This window comes from Vanessa tameamea, chromosome 17 (genome assembly GCF_037043105.1).
Source record: "Vanessa tameamea isolate UH-Manoa-2023 chromosome 17, ilVanTame1 primary haplotype, whole genome shotgun sequence".
Classification (NCBI taxonomy): domain Eukaryota; kingdom Metazoa; phylum Arthropoda; class Insecta; order Lepidoptera; family Nymphalidae; genus Vanessa; species Vanessa tameamea.
In genome coordinates, this window is record NC_087325.1 from 5,221,189 (window position 1) to 5,243,408 (window position 22,220).

Consider the following 22,220-nt stretch of genomic DNA (forward strand, 5'->3'; position numbering starts at 1 on the left):
ATGACCAGTGTCTTCACACTATACTTATTATAGGTTGTGAGACAGTTGCGTCTACAGCCAACTTATTAATTTATAATTAAATATAGACTAATGAAATAATGCAACCACCTTTTTTGGCAATTGGCACTGTTACAAATTAAGTATTTAACAAGCCAACTCTTAGAATTCTGCATACAGATACAAACGCACGAATCTTTTATAAATAATTATTAAGATACATTTAAGATAATTTATTGGTGCTAACAGACGGTCACTGCTTGTAAGTTATCTTCAAGTCGAAACCAAATTAGATCAGGGACCTACAGGTCAAGATATTACACGCGATACAATATCTCATTATTTTATTTTATTGCTAAGGACTTATGTAAAAAGAAACAAAAGTTAAACCGTACACTGGTTTAACTGTTTTAAAACGGCATGCGGCGGCATTAATCAATCTTTTTTTTTTTTATTTCCTCCTTCAAAATGTATGAATAAATTTCAATTATATTAAATGAAATGAAAAACACATCAAACAAAAGTAATATAACAACAGTAAATAAATATGCCACTACATAAATAATAGATATATTAGACAAACAAATAAGGTAAAAGGACGAAACATAAAATTAACAAATAAACATACTTAGTTACCCGATATTGTGGACGTAAATTTGACGTTATCTTGAAATGACCTATTATAATGCTAGACGGCGATAACACCGAGGGGGTCACTTCGCAGCCATTTTGAGCAGTGCTATCTCAGACTCGTATCGTTCCACTTGTCTTTGTGCGCTTTAGTTTGCGGCGGCTGCCTAGTATTTTGATTCCGTCTAAACTTCAACATTAATAGATTTCATGGTGCTGTCTGGCGCTAGTTATTTGTTCTCTCCCACCGATTTCCATAAAAACCCTGTCTCAGGTTTTGTAAAGATTAAAGTCTTAAAAAATACAAAATATAATAACATTTTCTTTACAGTGTGTAAAGGTAAGTTATGACATGTAATTTACTGTTGATCGATATTACATCGAATATTGACAATTAACGTACCTAGTAAAGGTACGTTAATTGTTAATATTTTAAATACAAAACTCACCTGATATTTAAAAAAAATGTTCAAACAATAACACCGTAAAAACTATAAATATTTATTAATTCTTAAGTATATCGTTTTTAAACCATGATGATCCTGTTCATGATTGTTCTTGGTAATACTCGCAAATGGATAAATTAAATTATGGTTGTAAAGATGATAATGTTTCTCGTTATAATTTATTATAAATTATAAATATTTTCAGTGTGTGAAGAAACTATGGCTTCAATTCCTCCGTCAGCGTTTTCAGCTGGTCGAATTCGTGAAACTCAACGTGACATGAAAGTTTCTAATATCAAGAAAGGAGTGGAACCGCAAAAATACTTCCACACTAAACGTAAGATTTACTCTTACCACGTAAAATTATTTATCAAGTGCACGAAATTATATGGTATTGTTTCAGAAACTAGCAATAAAAAGAAAATGTTAACGGATTACCGATATTTTTATATTATACCAATTTGCTAGGTACCTGTCGTGCACAGGTCTTCGCAGAAGTAAAATTTGTATTGTATCCAATAATATACTTTTTTAATAGTTATTATAAACAATTTTTATAATATTAGAAGGAAGCTAAACAAGCCTTTATTGACATTTACAAAAATTAGGTATAAGAAACTCGTACTAGGTATATGGTTTATGTCCTAAATCTAAAAAAATATCATTATAATATAACATTACCAATTCAGTGGTGAGTCCGCTAAAGCAAACAATCGATACACTAATGTTTGTATGATATGAATTAGTTTGTTTTAAAAACTGTTATATCTTGCGAAGCCTGTGTTAGGGCGAAGGTTACCACTTATCAAAAGGTGGCTTATTTGCTCGTCTGCTTTCTGAAATTAAATAATTATATTATACGTCTTAAAAAAACGTTTACAAAATTTACTATAGTTTCACAACAATTCATTTTTGATCGTAAAAACAAAACACGCTGTTTTTACGTGACAGTTAATAGCAGATACATTATACTCGGACTTTACTCAAGTCTATGCAGGATTAATATTCGATTATTGTAAGGTTTTATCGAATATAACATAAGACAGAAATACTTTCCGTATAATTATCATACCGATAATGTTTATTGTTTTTGTTTCCAGTAATGGAGCTTACCCCATTAAAATACAATAGCAAACTGATGAATAGCATCTGGGGTTTCTACAATCGCTACTCTCCACATAATGTTAAGAAAATCAACGATGCTTTGCCTTTTAATGCGGAATTGCAGCAGTGAGTACCTACGGATTTAAGTAATGAAATATTAAAAAATATATATTATTTATTGTAAAATTATACTCAATAAAATAAAAATATAGCCTATATTTTGATAGCTTCATGTATAAAGCACCAAATTGGACTGACAATATGGTTATAATTTTGTGTCAATTTTAAACATTTTTATCTAACCCAGCTATATACAGAACAAGAGAGATATTATGTGCAATCTCTTGTATAAATATATCTATACGACCTTTTTTTTTTATAGCTCAGAATAGTGTATGTTGTGTGTTATTTTAATGACTATGTAAACACAAGACTAACGTATCTTTTCATACAAGCACATAAATACTCTAGGAAGTTATTTTCGTCCACTCATGTACATGTTAAACTGAATAGTTAATTTATAAGGTTCAACTTATAAAACAAAAGGTTTTGATTATTACCAGAGTCAAAGGATTAACAGGCACGGTAGACTAACGGAAGAATAACGCTGACAGTATAACCTATAGAATAGTTTTTGATATTTCTTACCAAAATGCGTCTAAGGAGACAATTATTTTATTTTTATAAATATTAAAGGAATTCTGTATAAAGTTTTTAAGTGAATATTTCAGAAAACTTTATAAATATTATTTTTATGAATAGTTATGAGAGATATGGTGTAGGTACCAAGTTATATTTCTAAGCTCTTATGTCCGTAGTTGAGTATTACACGAATTACTAGGTACTATTGTCATTAGCGTGCTATGAAAACAAAAACACTGAAAAAAAAAACTGAAAAACATTCTAAATGATATCTTTGATTATTTATAATTGTGTCAATCTATGTTTTTCTTATATTTCAGATCTGCTGTCAATTCCCCTAATAAAAATGAAACTACGATCACCTTGCCAAAAGCCAAACTTGACAACGTCTGGGCATCTTTCAATACATCACAGTCTCACTGAATACATTAAGTAATTTTTTTTTTAAACAGAGCAATCTTGTAATTTATATATGAATATTGGTTATAATAAAAACTTTTAAAAGCATGTAAACTTTCATTTCAATTTTAAAAATATTATTACTTTCGAGTCATAGAATTAGCGTTAAGTTTTAAAATATGCTTATTGTGAAACCACAAGGTTTATTACATTTAATTTTTATTTACGAGTATTTTGACAGTAATTATTTATAATAATAAGTCTAAAATCAGTTTGTATTCTATCGTCCGGGAGTATAACAGTATGCCAGAAGGCATACTAATAAATTATAGAAATAGAAACGCCCCGTTAACTTTAAGGGTTCGACCTAGTCTCGAACCCAATACCCAAATAAAAAGAAAGCGTTACCCGTTGTATTTATTTACTGCGTTAAACACTTGAACAATGTAAATCGAGCATAAAGCTACTATAATTTACAAAACGCTATTTTAATTTACTTAGCATTTTGGTGTTCCAGTATTGCTTCCATTGCCATATATTTGCAAATGTTACAAACACAAATTACATTAGTCATTCATCAAGTTAGGCAAATATTTTTGATCACCCTTTAGCACCATAATGCGGTTGCATTCTTTAAGCGAGTTTCATTCAAGTAACAGTCACTTGAATAAAGTTTGTTATTTAGCATATTTGTGCAACAAGAGTCAAGGGCAAGAGGACAATATAAATAAAGTGACTTAGTTGAAATTTCTATCTATTTAATATATTACTATAAACTTATATAAATAAGTAACTGGTTTCTCTAGTTTCACTATTCCATTTTTATAGAAAAACTTGCTCCACATGAGCATCCAAGATCGGCATTTGGATTTTGAACAACTCTGAAAGCAGATCGAATCAGTTCAGTGTGGTAATCAATTGTAGATCCCTTTATATATTCTAGTGAGGTCATATCCACAACTACTTTCACACCATCCTTTTCAAAGATTCTGAAAGTAAAAAAGCATGTTTAAGCTGAAAAGTTGGCTTAATAACATATATATGAATGCACAAAAACCTATGAAATGCTCTAATGAGTTCATATACATAGAGGTCCAATAACTTAATCTACTGTCAAGATATTTTAAGATTGTTTTTATGTCTATTTTTTATTTTTTTTACTTTTTAGTTAATTACATATATTGTTAAAATTATTTTATTTACTAATTATGATGAAGTTATTTCAATCACAGACAAAAATGCTATGTTATTTAAAAATCAATGATACTTAATCAAACTGATTTTTTTTAAATACTTGACAGATGGTGATATATTAAGTATATACAATACAGAAGATAAGAATCATATTGTATAATAGAAGTCACACTACATTTACACTATACTAACAATTATTTTTATTTTTTACAAAATATGAACAGACATATCTTTTTTATTCATGCTTATTATTTCAAATAAATGTATATAAATAAAAATTAAAAGATTGTAACCTAAAAAATATAAATAATGTTCAAATTATATTAAAACTTTAAAAAATTGTGGTAATAAGGCCAATATTGTAATTTTTTTGAAGAGAGAATTTAAATAGTTATAATGATAAAGTTAAGTTACCCAGTTAACATTGGTGGTCCCAACATATGCACAAGCACAAGCAACATGCCAATATAAGGAAAAAAAATGTTACTATTCTTTAATAATACTTGATCCAATACCTTTTCAAATATCAATCAATTAAAAAGATACATAAAAGGAGAAAAGGGAATAACTGTAAAACATTTAGCAAACATGTATCATCAATATGTGTAAAAATGATGTGGTTCACTGTGTTTATATACAGTTGCAATGTAAAGTCAGATGACATCTAAAAAGACTTAACTCTAAATGTTTGCTAAAGTCAATGTAGATACAGTCTATAATTTTCTTATGTTAATAGTACAACAATAACAAAAAAAATATAGTAACACCAGAAGCTCTTATAATGTATTATTGAATTACAAAAACCTAACAAATTAATATTTTTATACAATTTTATTTATATTTATTTACACCTGACTTACTTTCCTGTAAATCATGACTTTATATATGTCACTTTATATATAGTGGCCATCAACATACATGTCACTTTATATATAGTTGCTTTCCGAGTGTTTCCAGAAACAAGGTTAATTAAATAATATACAATCGGATTTTTGTTTGATCAAAAACTCAAAAACCTCAAGCTACACAACCATTGACATTTTGTATTATTAATGCAATAAACAGTTCAGTGAGCATTTGTAATATAACAAAGGTATTTTAAAATTTGTCTGTTATAGCCATATGGTTCTCTGTTTTAAATGAACAGCTCATGACTGATATGATTTTGAATTTTGATCGATTAAGAATTAAAAAAAAAAAACATTACTGATTTACATAATGAACGAATGCCGTAAGTCATCACACAATGAATGAATGAATGAACAAATAATTGTAATTTACATAAACTAACTTATCGTCATCAGCAATTTTATCATCCAAATCAAATTTATATTGAAATCCCGAACAGCCTCCACTTTCAACGCATAGTCGCATAAATACATTACCATCACATAACTGTTTTAATTTTTGTACACAACTATCACTTAAAACAATTGCGTCGTTAGTTGCAATATTCACCGTTTGGGTAGAAAAATATTTAAAATATTTATAGCCGGTCCTAAAGGATTTCCACGGTTTTAAAAACATGTTGATTACCCTTCTTGACTTTTTTCACAAAGGGGTATTATTTATTTCATGATAGTCGGTTTATTGAAAACTTAAAAATATTAATAGTGTTAATGTCAGTGTCATTTTCTTTTTTTTTTCATCATTTTGATAAAACATTAAAAGTCTAAGGCATTCGATCATACAGTCTATTTTTATAACAAAAAAAAACGAATAAAAGCTGATAAAAATATTATTTAAGTAATGCCTTTATAAAAAAATGCAGGAGTTTTTCTGGTACGTAGTGAGCATTAACAAAATATTTTTGAAAATTCATCCCTTAAGCGGCATGGCATTTCGTATGGAACTTCGTCATTTATTTAATTAGAAATGTGTAAGTTGACCGTAGACTACCCGGGAGGCACCACATCAAATTTAAAAAATAGGAGCTTCAGCTAAAGTGTAACAACCTGTCATGCATGCTAGGAGGTTAGGAGCTAGAGAACTCGACATTCTTTTTGACAACAAACTGCAACATATATAAAGTTATCCTAAAGCCCATTTGGACATATGGTCTGCAACTATAGGGCAGTATATACGATTCCAACATAAATATACTTCAACATCAGCAGAAAAAGATCCTGAGAGCAAATCAAGGGTAGCATGGTACGTTACTAACAATTTCATGAGTTCATGAGCACCTTGAAATGACAACAATCACAAAGGAAATCAGGAGTTTGGCAACTAAATACAAACAGCGATTAATCCGTCACCCTATTGAACTCGCTCGCCAACTCACCATGGACCAGTATATGAGACGACTACAACGTCATCATATCCTAGAGCTAGAAACAACAACTCGTTAATATTCACGACCAGAAATCACAAAACGATGATCTAGAAAATACACAAAAACTAATTGGGACCACTTTAACCTCTCTACCTTCTCCAAGCCGGCCGGTCACCGTGGAGGAGTCAGACCATTACCGTCTAAATCAAAATCAAAACCGAAACCTACTGCCCATAGAAACATACACAAATGAAGATGTAGATTTTTTTATCAAACGTAACAATATGCTTTAGTATCTGTTCACCCAAAAAATATTCTTTTACACGGCGATTTCAAAGCAAAACGTAGGAAAAGTCCAAAAAAGTGAAGGAAAGAACTTAGGGACATGGTAAAAGCAGCTCACATGGTCAGAAATTCGTTGAATTTGTTCTAGAATATATATGTACATAATAAACAGTATATTGCAAACCACATAAAAATGGACATGGCGATCCCCAAATGATCAATCAATACTAATGTAAAGAAAAAGGTTTTCATTTCAAAGACAAGGTAATAACTAGTAGTATTACCATGACTAACATACGGTTGTCAGGCGTGGTCATTGAATAAAGAGGACGAAGAAAGGATTGTTATCTGCCAACGTTTGCCAAAAATTGGAAAGAAGTTTGTTCGGATTCAAGTTATCAAACAGAATTAGCAACAACTACATTAGAAGATAAACAAAAATATCAGACATACGAAAACGAATTAGATTACTCAAATGGCATTGGGCAGGACATTTCTATGGGATGTGTAACAATAGATGGACAAAACGTGTGACAGAGAGAGGAACAGAAAAAAGGGAAGACCAAATAAAAGATGGAGAGATATTTTCACTAAGAGATGTGGATCTCGTTGGGTGCAAAAGTATGATGTATGGAAAGGTATAGGAGAGGCCTACGCCGCAGAAGCGACTGCTACAAACATTCAGTGATATTTATTTATATAAACAAAGCTAATAATTTTACTAAACATTACTTAAATCATGTAAAAGTTCATTGTAGTAAACTGGTTACTTATTATCGCAAGAAAATATAAATTTTCCCCCACTTTTCTTTCGTTTTTTAATTTAGTGTTTAAAATGTGAATAAATATAAAACTAATAATTTGAAATGCTTGTTTATGCCAAAATACTAATTAATAAAAGGCTTCTTCTCATATACATATACAATCATATAAAAAATATATATTATATAACATTCTTAAAATATGGGCCATATATTTATTTTTTGTATGTAATTTTGGAAAATATCAATAACTGTTTTTAATTTTAAGATAAGGTTTCCGAAAAGGTATTTTAGAATATTATTCAAAAACAATAGCATAGTCCACATTAAACATGTGTAGTTTTTGTTAGACTAGATTTAGATTAGCCGAGGTTGTCACTTTTTTATTCTTACGAAAACTTTAGAAGGTAAATAAGAAACTAAAATAGTAATGTATTGTTAGTTTTTAATAATTTAATAGTAGTAAGCTTTTAAGGGATATCATTGATTCAATATTAAATAGTAAAGTATTGTATAAACAACAGTTTATAGTTACATTAAAGTACTTTTCGCGCCAAGCAACCTCATTGCCAGACTGCCAGTGCACAGTCAAATTACTTATCCGGCTACTTAATACTTTTCTAAGTAGCACTGGCACATATTTACTTTTTGCGTGTTTCAAATAACTTATTATCACTGAACATTTTGACAAAAGCTTTTTACTGAAATAGAAAAGCTTACGTTAAATGTTATATTCTTATACTTAACAGAAATATGTTCATACTATGCACACATATCACCTTTATGTAAGATTTTTTTTGAGTACCTATTTAACAATAATATAAATCATTGAATTCGACGATTTTAAAATAAAATACAAATTATTATCGATATATTACTAGACATGATTTACATTTTTATATTTACTTTTTTTAAATTATAATTAATAAAAAAACACATTGAGCATATATCTTTCCCAGAGATAAACGATGTTCTCAAAATATAGACAAAAATCGTATCTCAATGCATTCAATAATAATTAAGAAAGCCACGCTATTTTGTCATATTTAAAAGGTTTTGTTTGCTTAAGGCTTCATAAATTTAGGAGTCCCTGAGACGTTTTGACATATACTTCTGTGAGAATTTACATTTTTTATTTTTTTAATATTCCACTATTAAACAGATTTAATTTTAAATTTATTGCAATATATTTCATAAAAAATCTTCTCAACAGTTTTCTTTTTAAAACGCTTAAAATTGCGCGCATAGATATGATTTAAATTTTGGCCTTGTTAAGAAAATATTGATTCTTTTGAAAATAATAAAAATTTTATCCACCAATAAGCAATGAAGCATCGTAAAGTCATAACCTTTTTCTCAATGCGACAGGAGGCCTTAGCCTAGCACTAGAACAAGTACTTAATTTCATACATAATTTTGAAGATATTAGAGCAAGAATTCATTTTAAATTAAATTATTGAATTACTAACATAATACATCTTTCAAAGTATTCATTTTATTATATTAGATACATTTTGTTAAAGTCAAATTATTACAATTTAAATTTATCGTAAAGTTAATTGAAGTACGATTTTATGGCTTGTAAAATAAATTTTATACCATATATTTTTTTAATTAACTAGTTACGTTACGCTAAAAGTTAGTACGCTAATTCACAAGTTTCCCTACCCGAAACATAGGTATATTTTTCTTAATACAACACTGGCGTCGATTGCTAGGAGTTAAAGCGAGATAACAATACAAGAAATAGAAAGGGATGGGTGAAATCGGGGTAAGCTGGCCAGCGGACCGCCGTGGCTGCCCATTCACCACAATTTTTAGAATCTTTAATATATATATATATATATATTTTAATAGATTAAATGTTGTAAATATTTTAATTTAAAGTATTGATATGCAACGTATTGCAAATTACATTTAGTTTTTCGTATAGAGTTAAAGATGTAGTATTTTAAGAAATAATTGACCGACATAACGTCGGTCAATTCTTTGGTAAAATAATTATTAAATTTAAGTAATTCGGTTGATTAATAATTATTGAAATAAAAGCCATTTTGTCAGACATATTTTAAATTCGAAAGGAATTTTTAATTTCGTAGCGGGTTACCCTACTCCACTTTGCGCGGCAGCGGTCAGAAGGCGGAGCTTATCGGCAAACTCGCGTCGAGGCTGGCTTCACTGTCAATTCGAGAGCTGCGAAGAGTACGCTCGCGTCTATTACGTAGTGTGTTTATAGTGAAGTGTATATTGTGAAGAAATTTCGAATGTCGTGAGGTGAAAGATAGTGTTGTTTTTTTATCGCGAAGTGCAACTTGTGTTATCAAAACGATGTTGTTAGTGTATTAGAAAGTGAATTAATCAAAATGTGTACAGCACGGTTGTGTGCAAAATTGATTTTTGCCACGTAGTGACGCGAACGGGTAATGATTCCTAATGTGGAGTTCGAAGCAAGATGGTTAGAGAGACTCGGCACCTGTGGGTTGGAAATTTACCCGATAACATACGTGAAGATCGAATAAGAGAGCACTTTAAACGGTAGGTTAAATATATATAATTACATATACATTAAGTAAAATTTGCTCAGTCTATATTTCATTTATCATAATAATTACTTGTATTTTAGTGTAATTATAAATTATAATTGAACGAGAACAAAACGCATGTTTATCTTTGTCAGGATATAATAAGGTATCCCGTGTGAGTATTTTGAATTGACGAAAACCCTATTTGGAAATTATTTGAGACGTTTTGACTGAGGTGAAAACTTTTTTTTATGTTTGAAACAAATTACAGGATCATTTTAAAATACTTTACTTTTAGTATACATAAATTAAATGGTTAATATAATATAAACCACGAAAAAATTACACTGAAGATGTCTACTCACGACGGACTGATTTTACTTCGACAATGTACTGCAGTGCGTCATAATTTGATGTAGACCGTGTGTGTTTATATCTCATAAAATACGTGTACCAAACTAATTCTTATAAAACAGTTTAATATTTAAATTCCAGCTACGATATGCATAAACCAAACAATTGCATGAATTCTTCATGGTACTATGCCATATATACCATACTTATTTATAATGTACGTCTAATTTATGGTAATGTAAAATGGAATGCTAATTTCGTGACAACACGTATTTTAATGATTTTGAAACATTCGAATATTTCAATGCGCCATTTAGCAATAAATATCTAACATCGACGGTCCAACACGAAGAACAGGATGTCTACCCTTCGTCCTATAGAAGTGAGATATCGTATACACATACAAACGTAAAATTCTTTCATAAGAGATTCACATTTTTTTCAGGTGTACCCTTATAAAAACACGATTTAAATACAAACAATATAACCATAACATACTAATTTACTATGAATAAGCTCTAAATGGATCATATAAAAATACATCACTTATAAAATAATTATGATTATATGTACACAAAAAGTAGTAATCTATAAATTTGAAATAATCAACCAATTAATATTTTGTCCTTGGGTATCGTCATCCGAACTATTATGTTATTAATTTTATCACGTATATAATACTGGATTATAAAAAAAACCATTAAAACGTTATTTGTTAGACAGTATAAAAATAAAATTAAAAAAAATGTAAAGATATATTAGGTGATCAATTCAAACGCTGCCGTACATTTTGATAACCTTTTACGTGACATCCGCCATTTTAATTTACTCGTTCAATGTCTCGTAGCATGCGTGTGTTCAATTTGTCGGTTTTAGTTTCCCAACGACTTGATCGTTATAAATAGAATGGGGGCACTTGTAAGTTATCTCCTTTAAAGTTTAAGCGAACATCATGATTCAAATAAAGAAATCAATCATAAAAATTATAAACCTACTTGTACGTATATTTTAAGCCGTATAACTGTTTTCACCACATAGAATGTCGTCATGTTTGATGCAGGAAGTTGGAAACTTCTATGTATGTATAATGTATATTTTCGATATTAATCATGCTATGTATTTTAATATGTATATTGCGATCTTTATATAATAATACTATACTGCGTGTGGTAGGAATGCGATTTTATTCATTCAAATGATGTATTTTTATTACTATCCTTAAAAAATACTCTAAAACTGACTAGCCTTTTTAATATTGCCATTTTAATTAATCTATTATGATCTCATCTTCTGTTTATAACTTTTAACTTTCGATTTTTCAATAAGGGTATTTGTATGTACTTGAGATATCGTTTAAAATAAAATACTAAAATAACTTTTATTGGATAAAAGTATAATGAGAATTAAAAAGAAAAAATTAAATAATATAAATAATTAAAAGATTAAAAAGTTTACAAAATATTTTATATTTTGTAAAAGTTAAAATAATTTAGATAACAAATACACACAGAAAAAAAACTATTATGGGGTGACTTAAAATTGTTATATTAAACGTTAATTTCTTTTCAAAAATTTTTAATTTATAATATCAGACAGATTTTATGTTACTAATGTAAAACATGAGTTAGTTTGTTAGTTTTCTAAACCAACTTTATTGTACATATAAAAAGTAAAAAATTGTAGCTACATTTTATGTATTTTTTTAAGTCAATTATTTGTTTTTCAAAAAAGTCAAATATCAGGTGTACTATACAGTAAATACACATATTCACTTAAGATATAAATATTCACAAAACAGGAGTAAAATCTAGCGATGCTGAAAAAACTAAATTTTTGCTTAATAATATTTCTCTTTCTATAGTGAATTTATGAAACTTATTGATAGAAATATGGAACTCGCCTCAATAACATTTTGGTATTACAAACACCATATCTAAATACAGAATTATGGATTAGAAGCAGACATAATTGTGAAATGGCATTACATTAGTCATATCAATATAAGTTTCATGTCAATAAAAACCTCCCCTTGTTATTTAGCACTGCTGTGATATAGACAAAACTGATGGCAAAGCTTATATCCAAAATCTAGCCACTACATATAACGTAACAAAGGGCTAAATAATGATGAAATTTTAAACATTATTTTTTATAGACTCAATTTCAGTCAATAAAGTTAGGCCGTTAAGTGTTTAATGCAAGCCAGCTTTCTAGATGTCATTTTAATTGGTTTACTTCTTAGTAGAAGTAAACGAATGACAATTACATCCTTTACATACAATTTCTGCTATAGAAAATCTTAAGGTTAATGATAATATTATTTTGTTGTTTGTTTTAATTTTTTCTATTTAAATATAATTCAAAGGAATCATCTTTAAACATGATATAATGCTACATTTTTCGACTCTTTTAATTATATATATAGAGTGGGTTACTTTAGTAACAACATATTAAGTTAATACTCTAATTGTTTTGACAATGTAAAATAATTTATGAAATAAAGCTTTTATTAATTAAAATAATTAACCCAATATCCAACCTGCCAATTTGTGTTGATAATAATAAATGGTAGTCAATATACATCTACAGAAACAAATTAATTGTGACATAGACTATATACTTGGTGATAGGGATTTGTACCACACACTCATTATGTATTCTAATGCCAAACAGCAATATGTATTTGTATTGTTGTGTTTCAGTTTGAAAAGAGTTTTTAATTTGTTCTTACAGTACAAGTTTTACAGCCTAGATTTTAATAACAAATTCTTTGTTTACATAAATAATATTTTTAATATACTGAGTGTAATTGAACCCAAAACTGCAATATTATAAATAATTAAATGTATCATATCTCTTGTCTCTGAAGAAGATTGTAAACTTCTTAAAACAAACTTGTTAGAAAATCTTTTTTTATTTTCTTTTTATAGTGACAGAGCAATCCTGTTAAACCAAGTTTTTTTTATTTGTGCCCCTATGTGCTGGAACTTTTCACAACATTAATTATTGGACCAATAATGAATTGAGTTTTTGGTTTCATTTCGAAGTAGACGCATTTAAAAAATCACTAAACAGAAACCAAAAAAAATATTATTAATTTGTATAATATATGTGTGTTGTGCAGTACCCATTAATGGCAAATCTCAGCCTTGGTTTGGTCGCTTCTACAAAATTGCGTCACGCCGAAAGCGGGAACGCTACCAAACGTTTTTTTTTTTGTTTAACGAGGAGGAAATGCGTTTACGCATGCCGCCTGGTCAGGGGACCGGGACGGGTATGTGGGACTCAACCGGGGCCTTATGCCCCGTGCCAGGGCACGCTTATGCTAATGCCCTGTCCTACCCACTAAAACCATCCTCGGGTTTCCACCATGCCGCCGAGTGGTGAGGCCACGGGATCGCCAAGGGCATGCAACCGCGACCCCACCAGCGGCAGCCGCCGTGAGGCGGCTGAATATTCATGGAAAGCGCGCCTAGTGCGCTGCGCGCCTTCCCCCTCATCCTCCACGTGGGAATGTAGCGAACTCCCCCGAGTCCGCCACTGGAGGCTGGGCGTCAACGAAGCTGACGCCCTGCGGCGGATAAGATGGTAGGCTCCGCCGCTGACCGCCGGTGTAAAACATCTGGGAGGCTCGAGTAGCGAGCCCTCCCACCTCCCTCCTAGCCAACGAGGCCACTCACATGGTCCGCCCTGACGCCGATCAGGGACGTACCAGGAGCGGCCCCGCGGCATCCATCCCGCCAGTCTTAGCCGTGCCCGACGAGCAAGCTCTAGCCGGCCCCGTTGCCCAGGGTACACCACGAGGAGGTGACTGACATGTACCCCAAAACGCTACCAAACCTGGGCTAATACACTGGCGTCTCGTGATGTACATATCAGCTCATCTAGAAAGGAAAATAACTCTGCCTTTACGTCCTTCAGAGAAGTCAATGCTTTAGGCGAAGACGGTGCACATTAGCAGAATTGGCGAGAGACTGGTGCGCCTCCCTTTAGGAACACGTGCGTGCTGGTCTATCTGGTGCTTTCGTGCACCCGATCCCGTCCAGTCTAATTATAGGCCTATAGCCATCACCTTGTTTTCCTCGAGAAGCACCAGCTGATTTGCGACCGCCAGTATGGTGTCCATCGGGGTCGCTCAGTAGGTGATTTTCTAGTTACGTGAAACAGATGATCGGAAGCAGTTGAGTCCATGTAGGAAGCATTAGCAGCCAGTTTGGACATAGCTTATACCTTCGATATCGCCTACAAAGCGCTTCTTTCGAAGCTTCCTTCCTATAAGCTTCCCGGGAAATTATACAACTGGATCATCAGCTTTTTGACAGATCGGAAAATGAAGATCGATGTTGACGGTCCATGCTCTTGACTAAAAATTCGTATATTCTGGTGGTACTCTGTTTCTTGCATATAAATGATTAGTTGCAAATCAGTAACATTCACTGCTATGCAGACACAGTGCCGTAGACACCTTATATACCAGCCGTGCTAAATATTTCTCGGGAACACGTCGACGAAGATCGGACCAAACTTATATAAAATCGAGTCTGAGACTAAACCTAGTCCAAATCAACTCTCAAAAGACAAATTTGCGTGTTAACCGCTAAAAAGACTCCATGTCGTATATTAACGATATTACGAGATTAACGATACGAATTGAGAACATTCCCATTGCTGCCACAGCTCATATCGGACTACTTAGCGTTGATCTCGTTAATTCTGCGGTCAATTGGAAGGTAAAGCCAAATTGGCCTTAGATTTTTTTTTTATTTTTAGAGACTAATAAATGAGTGAAAAATATTACGACAGTTGAGGATAGTGGTGTATAATTGAATTAACACATTATTCCTCTATGTTTTTAATGATTCGAGTTCCGTGTATCGGTGACTACGCCTTTTCTCGAATAATTGACACTTGGGTGAAAACGCACTTCGCACTGGGTTAAAGCCGCTGGCGGAAACAGGTCATACATAAAACACCTAGCCAATTTTTACAATACAAATACTTGGACTTTATTGGTAGATTGATAAATTGAATTTAGTTGGTTTGTTGAAATAACTTCCAAATAAAATTTTAAATAACAGAACTATCGTCAAATCACACAATATCTAACTTACTATTTATTCTTGTTCTAAATAGTAAGTACGCGACTCGACAGCAACAAACAGTAAAATGCTGCTCCATCACTGTTTTGCAATGTCGCGCTCCAAAAGCAACATTGGTGCGAAGGCGGGGACCGGTGTCGGGTCGTCAACCTTCTGAGCAGAAATATATTAGACAGATGTTATTCTATATTTTATTTCGGATATTATTTGTGTTTGTATAGTATGCATTGATCGTTTATATGTATGTCACATTATTATTTAGCACTGAATTTAACTTTAAAGTAAAATATGTAAAAATAAAAATAATTATATTTTACTTTTACACATGCATTACATATTGATTAGTCATATTTTATATATATAAATAAAAAAAATAACAACACTTAAATTTGAAAATTGAGAACAGATGTTACTAAACTTATGTAGTAACATCTGTTCTCGTATATATTACATTTTGTAGTTCTTAATTATGGCCGTCTTTCAATTTGTTTTTTTATAATTCAGTGCCATTATAAATAAATTAAATAATAAAATCAATATAGCAATTATTAGTATTAAAATTTCGAGTTACGGCGGGGTTTGATTGGTCGATTCTTTGTTCACTTGACTTGCTTGTAAGTTGTCATCTCAGTGTTACTATATCCTGGGTTGGCCTTAAAAATAATTGTACAATTATTTTTTTTTTACTCATTTTATAACTTTCTCTACACAAAAACAATAATTAATAAAAAAATATAAATAATATAACGACTGTTAATAAGCTTTCATCATATACATATTACGTTTTAGTGAAAAAAAAAAACTAATCTATTCCATAGCTTTGTAATATTTTTCATATTGTAAAGTTTGCAGATTTTTATTCTTATTCACTAAATATATAATTTGAATAAAATTAACTGTTTTAAATAATATTCAAATGTTTTTGTCTTCTCCAACAAACACGTTGAGTCGGTTCACTCGCTTTTAACTGGCAACTAACCGTCGATCGGCACACCTTACGGCTCTGTTCGCCTTGGATAAATGTAGTGGCGCCCAGCGCGGCGAGAAGTGTGGCAACGTCGCATATTTGTACGTATCGGGCCAATTCGGAGTTACCTACCTAGATAGTCGTTATTACGCGGTTCTGAATGTATGTGTAGGCTTATTATATTGAACGATAATTCGTAATAAAAGAATTCAATTCGTTACGTAAAACATTTAGCTTAATGTTATTCAATAACTGTTCATTGATATTCGAATTCATATCTACATTTTATTCTAAAGTTTGATGTTCTAAGAACAATTTAAATTAAACATTTCGAAATATACATATATTTTACGTACTCTATATTTATACTATTCCCGTGTTGCATACTTATTTTTCCAGTCAGCTACCGCTATGGTTTCAACTAAATTTTTGTTTCAAGGTACGATATATGCATACCTAATAAAGTGTTATATTGTGTTATACTTAAAAAAACACTTAACTTATGAACAAACTGACATGTGCAACACGATGGTATATTACTGATAAAATATTTAACTTAAATACAAACAACATAGCAAAACACAGTGGTCGTGCCGTAAATATAACTTACACGATTATTATTAAAATGAGGTGCTTCCAATGAACCAAAGATATTTTTGTAATAAAAAAATACCATCGAATCATTGTTGGATCTATTTAAGAATGCACATTTATGGGCCCCGGAATTAAAACTATCACAATCCTTATATAATTTACTATAATATTGTATTACTTCCTTTTTTTATCAGCGATGGAACTCAACATCCCCAAATTGTGAGTGCGCTAATAAATCGTAACTATAATATTAGTATTAAACCGACTGTAAGTGCATCGATTTTTAATTGTTGATTGACTATCCAGAGATGTGAAATATTTTATTTTGAATATATGCGTATTACAATTGTCAATATAGTTGAACCAGTTTATTTCATTGAATCATGTAGTGCACTACTACTAGAGTTTCATATTATTAAGTTGAATGTTCATTTAAAACGTATGTCATCATTATAGGTTCTTGATATTTTATTAATATTTCGTTTAGGTGTACGTATATTAAATTCATATTTATAAATGTTGAGTATAATTGTGGCACAATACATTTGATATAATTATGAGCATGCGATGTTGTAACGTTATTATGCAACTTTCGCGTGGTGACACTGAGGGCACCACCCCGTGCAGTATGGCCCGGCCCCACCCGCGGCCCTGCTATATCGACCTGCGCAAGCAACCCGAGCCGCCGCAGGCTTGGCGACCGACCCGACCGGATTGAACCCCTATCCCCTCACCCCTGTTGCGCACTGGCGGCGATGGCCTGTTTTATAAAATCGACTCTTGGGCGCCGCGCTATTGTACCTTTCTACGTTATAAATATACCTACAACATAAATTTAATTACGTAGTTGCAGTTTCCTTGAACTTCTAGTACATTTTATTAATCGTATCTATTAGGGCTGGGCTGAATATTCATTACTTGTTCAGTATTATTAAATTAATCTTAAGGTGGTTGTCCAAAGCTAAAAAAGAAGCATCTGCTGCCGAACTAAATTAACCGCACATAAATCATACAATTTAATTTTGATTTTGTTTGAGCGTCTATAGATAAATTCAAGTTTTCTAAATATTCCTTCCACTTATTATTGTAAAGTTATTGATATTAGTCTTAAAATGTTTATCCCTGGAATTTCGTATAGTTTTTGTTAGCCTTTATTTTAGATTAAATAAAAGAAGTAGTGTTTAGTAAAAAAATATGTCGGTTTGTAATAACATTGGTTCGTAGTAGGTGGTAAATAGTTTCCATATGTAATTTTATTGAATTATTTGGTTAGTTAATTTTGTTGCACATTTGGATGAATATTATTTGGTTTCCGTTAAAAGCACCCACATTCGTTTTATCCAGACGTCTACCCATCTCATTGCAGTGTTCTACCTCTTTAAATTAAAAGAATAAAATCAATTTCTTGACATTGAAAATGGATCTAAATAGTATGTAACTTTTAAGTTCATAATAAATATGCGCGTAGACAAATATATTTGTTTTTTTTTTATTCCAATAATAAAGTTATAAATGAATTTTATTTTGTTATAGAATACACGTATATCGCAATTTATCGTAAATTAAAGGCGATATACACCGGTTGATAATTATATATAACATCGGCTTATTACTTATCCGTAATCTTATGAGGTGTGATAATAACAGGCGGTTCACAGAAGCATGTTCATATTTTGGCATCAAAATTAACATTAATAATAATTAAAGATTTATAGTAATTTCTTCCAATAATGGAGATTTTTTTATTACATTTAAGATACATTTGTCATAAATTACTGTATCCAGTAAAAACACGTAAAGTTTTAGTTCGGAATTTTGGTCTTTATAATATACGAAACAATACAAAAATTGTCTCTTCGACTACAAAAACATATATTTCACGTTATATTTTGGTAGCTTAATTTATTTTTTAAATTAAATAGGCGCATAATAATTATTCAATTTTTAAACTTTCATATCAAAATGTATGGTATGGTACCCATGGCACGTTATTCTTTGGTGAAAGTTAAAATACCTAGGCTTGTACTTTTTGAGGTCAATAAACTCTTTATTCCAATATGCACTCAACAACAAAATTAGATGTTTATATTTAACCTATATATTTTATGTTTACAAAACATTTATACTTTTTAATAATTTTCCTCATTTTAATTTATTATATGTACTAATATAATTAATTACTGACCATTTTTGTAAAATACATTTTTCAAATAATACCCGATAGATAGATATAGATATTAATAAAATTGAATATTTTGTTCGTTTGTTTTTATTCTTATCTTGCTAAAATAAAAATCGATTTGATTAACATTTGATTTAGTTCATAGGCATAATATAAAGATATTGTATGTGTAGGTATTACTTATATATTATGTAAAATTTTTACGACATCCTAGCATTTTTTTCCTCAAAAATCGTAATATATGTCAGGTGTCCCAGGTCAGATTTTTCTTTTTCGTAATTATACATTATTTTAAAATATCTATATCTTTTTTTATTTTGGCCTTCCGTCATTTTCGAATAAGTTGTGGATTAAAAGGAGTTTTGTTTACAAAATTATAGAACATCTTAAAAATAATGACCCCTTTTTAAAACTAAAATATCTCTATGGTTGTAGTATTGGATGTATGCATCTAATACAGTATATATTGTATGTGCATACATATATCTTCACTTGCCGAGATCATTGTAACGGTAACTCGTCCGTTTTACTTTAGCATGCGAATGAACGGTGCACTAATGATTCATTGTAAACTGTTCTTAAACGTAAACCTAAGCTCTACGATGTATTTTATAACCCAATCAGTATACAAAAATGACAAATTATTTAATACAGTTTAATAAAACGAATAATATTCGTGTCAAAATGATAATTTGTAGTTTTTATGACTTCCCTTCAAGGTGGATATACGATTATAAGTCATATAAAAAAATCAATATACTGCAGTGAAATCGTTCAAAACTTAAATAAGTTATATTATAATGCTAATACAGGAAAATGTGTATACCAAACCAGGTTGTATGTAGTCAGCATAACAAAGTGAAGTAGTTATTCAGAAAGTAGACTGACGTCATCAAGCCGGTATCTGCCCTTCCCCCCACCCTCATACCCTCGCATCCTGCTGTTCGGTTCGCTTCGCGCTATCATCGTCGCACCACTACCAGTGCCTATGCCTTTATACACAGACGCAGCAAGTTGGTTTCACACGGAAACGGGCACAGCGGGCGCGGCCATGTTGTAAGAGTAAACTTGGCAACGTCGCACTAGACATCGACCGATTTAATCACTCGCCACTGTTAAGTTTCTCGTTATCTATCCATATAACGTATTATTTCTATAAAATTTAGCTGTAATTATTCAGCGGAGATAGACATATTGCAGAATAATGTAAAATACTGTTTATCTAATCATCGTTTTATAGAATGGTAGTTTAGATACATTTTGTATATTTCTTGATTAAAAATGTATTTTGTTATTGATTTCAACGCCGGCAACTAATTAATAAAATAAAAAAATGCTTTATTTGAAAGTATATATGAATGACATGTTCATTCTTTATAAATTGTACTAGTTTCGAAGTTGCTGTCTACGTTGTAAGGTCTAATTTAACTGTTTACTTAAAATAGTTACTGCGTAATTTAAATAAAATTTTAAAACTAAGTACGTTTTAGTATCTCCTTGTGATTCACGTTCTATATTTATGCTGCCACAAACAAAGATAAAAACTTCGTTAAAAGACAAACGACGAATGACGAGCTATAAAGAAGAAATATAATGAAATATGTAGTAAAGCAAGTCTGACGAAGTGGCAACAGCGCTTGTTGTTCGATACCACATTCAAAGCGGCAACGGCGCATATTTTTTTTTGTAGTTTCGCCGCGTCATGACGACGCGCGTTGCCCGCTGCGGCGCGGTCGCGCTCAGCGAGGGCGCCCGGTTAGACGTGTTCATATCAATTATGTTGTCTCTTTTGCTTTATAATATTTTTGCTTTTTAATTAAGTTATTTTATAACTAAATCCTAAGGAAAAATAATCTTATTCACTTTTTGATATTATATTTCTGTATAATGAGGCTTGTTATTTTGGACTGAAATTTTTATATATCTGATTGCCTTGTTCATGTTATTAGTCTAATCGGCCAATATTATAAATATTTTGCACTATTTTACACAGCAAGTAGGCAACTCTTATTTTTAAAATGAATATTTTTATATTAAGTTTATGTTACGTAATTGAATCATGTAACAATATCAATAGATATTATTAAAACATTGTTCCCCCGATACAAGTTTTATGACTATTCATCTAAAAAAAAATATTTTATTATCTATACTATCTAAATAATTTGAAAATAAACTTATAATTACAATACGACGATCTAAATAAAGTTATGTATATAATAATTAATATATTATCACAATTTTGTCTTAAAATGATCTCGATCTTAATTTAATCAAGATTAGTTTATATATCAAATTAAAAATTGAATCTATTATGATTCTGTGTTTTAAAAGATCTTTGTGATACTAAATCCATATTTTTGTAACTTTATAAATAAATTTTAATTTATTAATAAAAACACCGATCATCTTCATTTTTCTATTTATAAGAACTTTTTTTAATAAGGGTATTATGGCGATAGTTGGTAATTATTGTCTGTAGATTAAGATATCTTAAGTCAATAAGTATCGTAAATATTTGTACTTACTAAGTTATTTTAACTTTGAATAAAAAAATATTATTTACAAAGTTTCGTGTTTAATTTATTTGAATGCGTTCGTCACCAGTCTGTTTATGTCTGGACGTTATCAAAGTGTACTTTAAATACTTAAAATAGACATAATATAAAAATACTATTACAGCGGAGACCGTTCTTAAAACTAGAAATTATTTAGCGTGAATTTTCTTTTTATTACTTTAAGAACAACTTTATATTTTCTTATTTGTAT

The 22,220-nt window shown here is 30.6% G+C and overlaps 4 protein-coding genes across 8 annotated transcripts in view; 2 read left to right on the top strand and 2 right to left on the bottom strand.

Annotated features, from left to right (window-relative positions):
* LOC113400289 (uncharacterized) overlaps nucleotides 1-22,220 on the bottom strand; it is a 215,511-nt gene that overhangs the window by 44,240 nt on the left and 149,051 nt on the right. The gene's annotated exons all lie outside the window — the stretch shown is intronic.
* Nucleotides 716-3,326, top strand: LOC113400285 (uncharacterized). The gene is made up of 4 exons (XM_026639806.2): nucleotides 716-967; nucleotides 1,279-1,410; nucleotides 2,174-2,303; nucleotides 3,140-3,326. Exons 1-4 carry the CDS (start codon nucleotides 838-840, stop codon nucleotides 3,240-3,242), a joined length of 495 nt encoding a protein of 164 aa, XP_026495591.1. The 5' UTR covers nucleotides 716-837; the 3' UTR covers nucleotides 3,243-3,326.
* LOC113400288 (iron-sulfur cluster assembly 2 homolog, mitochondrial) lies at nucleotides 3,960-6,025 on the bottom strand. The gene is made up of 2 exons (XM_026639811.2): nucleotides 5,704-6,025; nucleotides 3,960-4,207 (listed from the first exon to the last, which is right to left on the bottom strand). Exons 1-2 carry the CDS (start codon nucleotides 5,937-5,939, stop codon nucleotides 4,030-4,032), a joined length of 414 nt encoding a protein of 137 aa, XP_026495596.1. The 5' UTR covers nucleotides 5,940-6,025; the 3' UTR covers nucleotides 3,960-4,029.
* The window catches only part of LOC113400262 (protein split ends), an 84,439-nt gene continuing 72,115 nt past the window's right edge, over nucleotides 9,897-22,220 (top strand). For all 4 annotated transcript variants that reach the window (XM_064217435.1, XM_026639772.2, XM_064217436.1 and 1 more), the window contains exon 1: nucleotides 9,897-10,268. In XM_064217435.1, coding sequence (XP_064073505.1) covers nucleotides 10,186-10,268 — 83 coding nt within the window. In that variant the 5' untranslated portion in view covers nucleotides 9,897-10,185. The remainder of the gene's footprint in view (nucleotides 10,269-22,220) is intronic.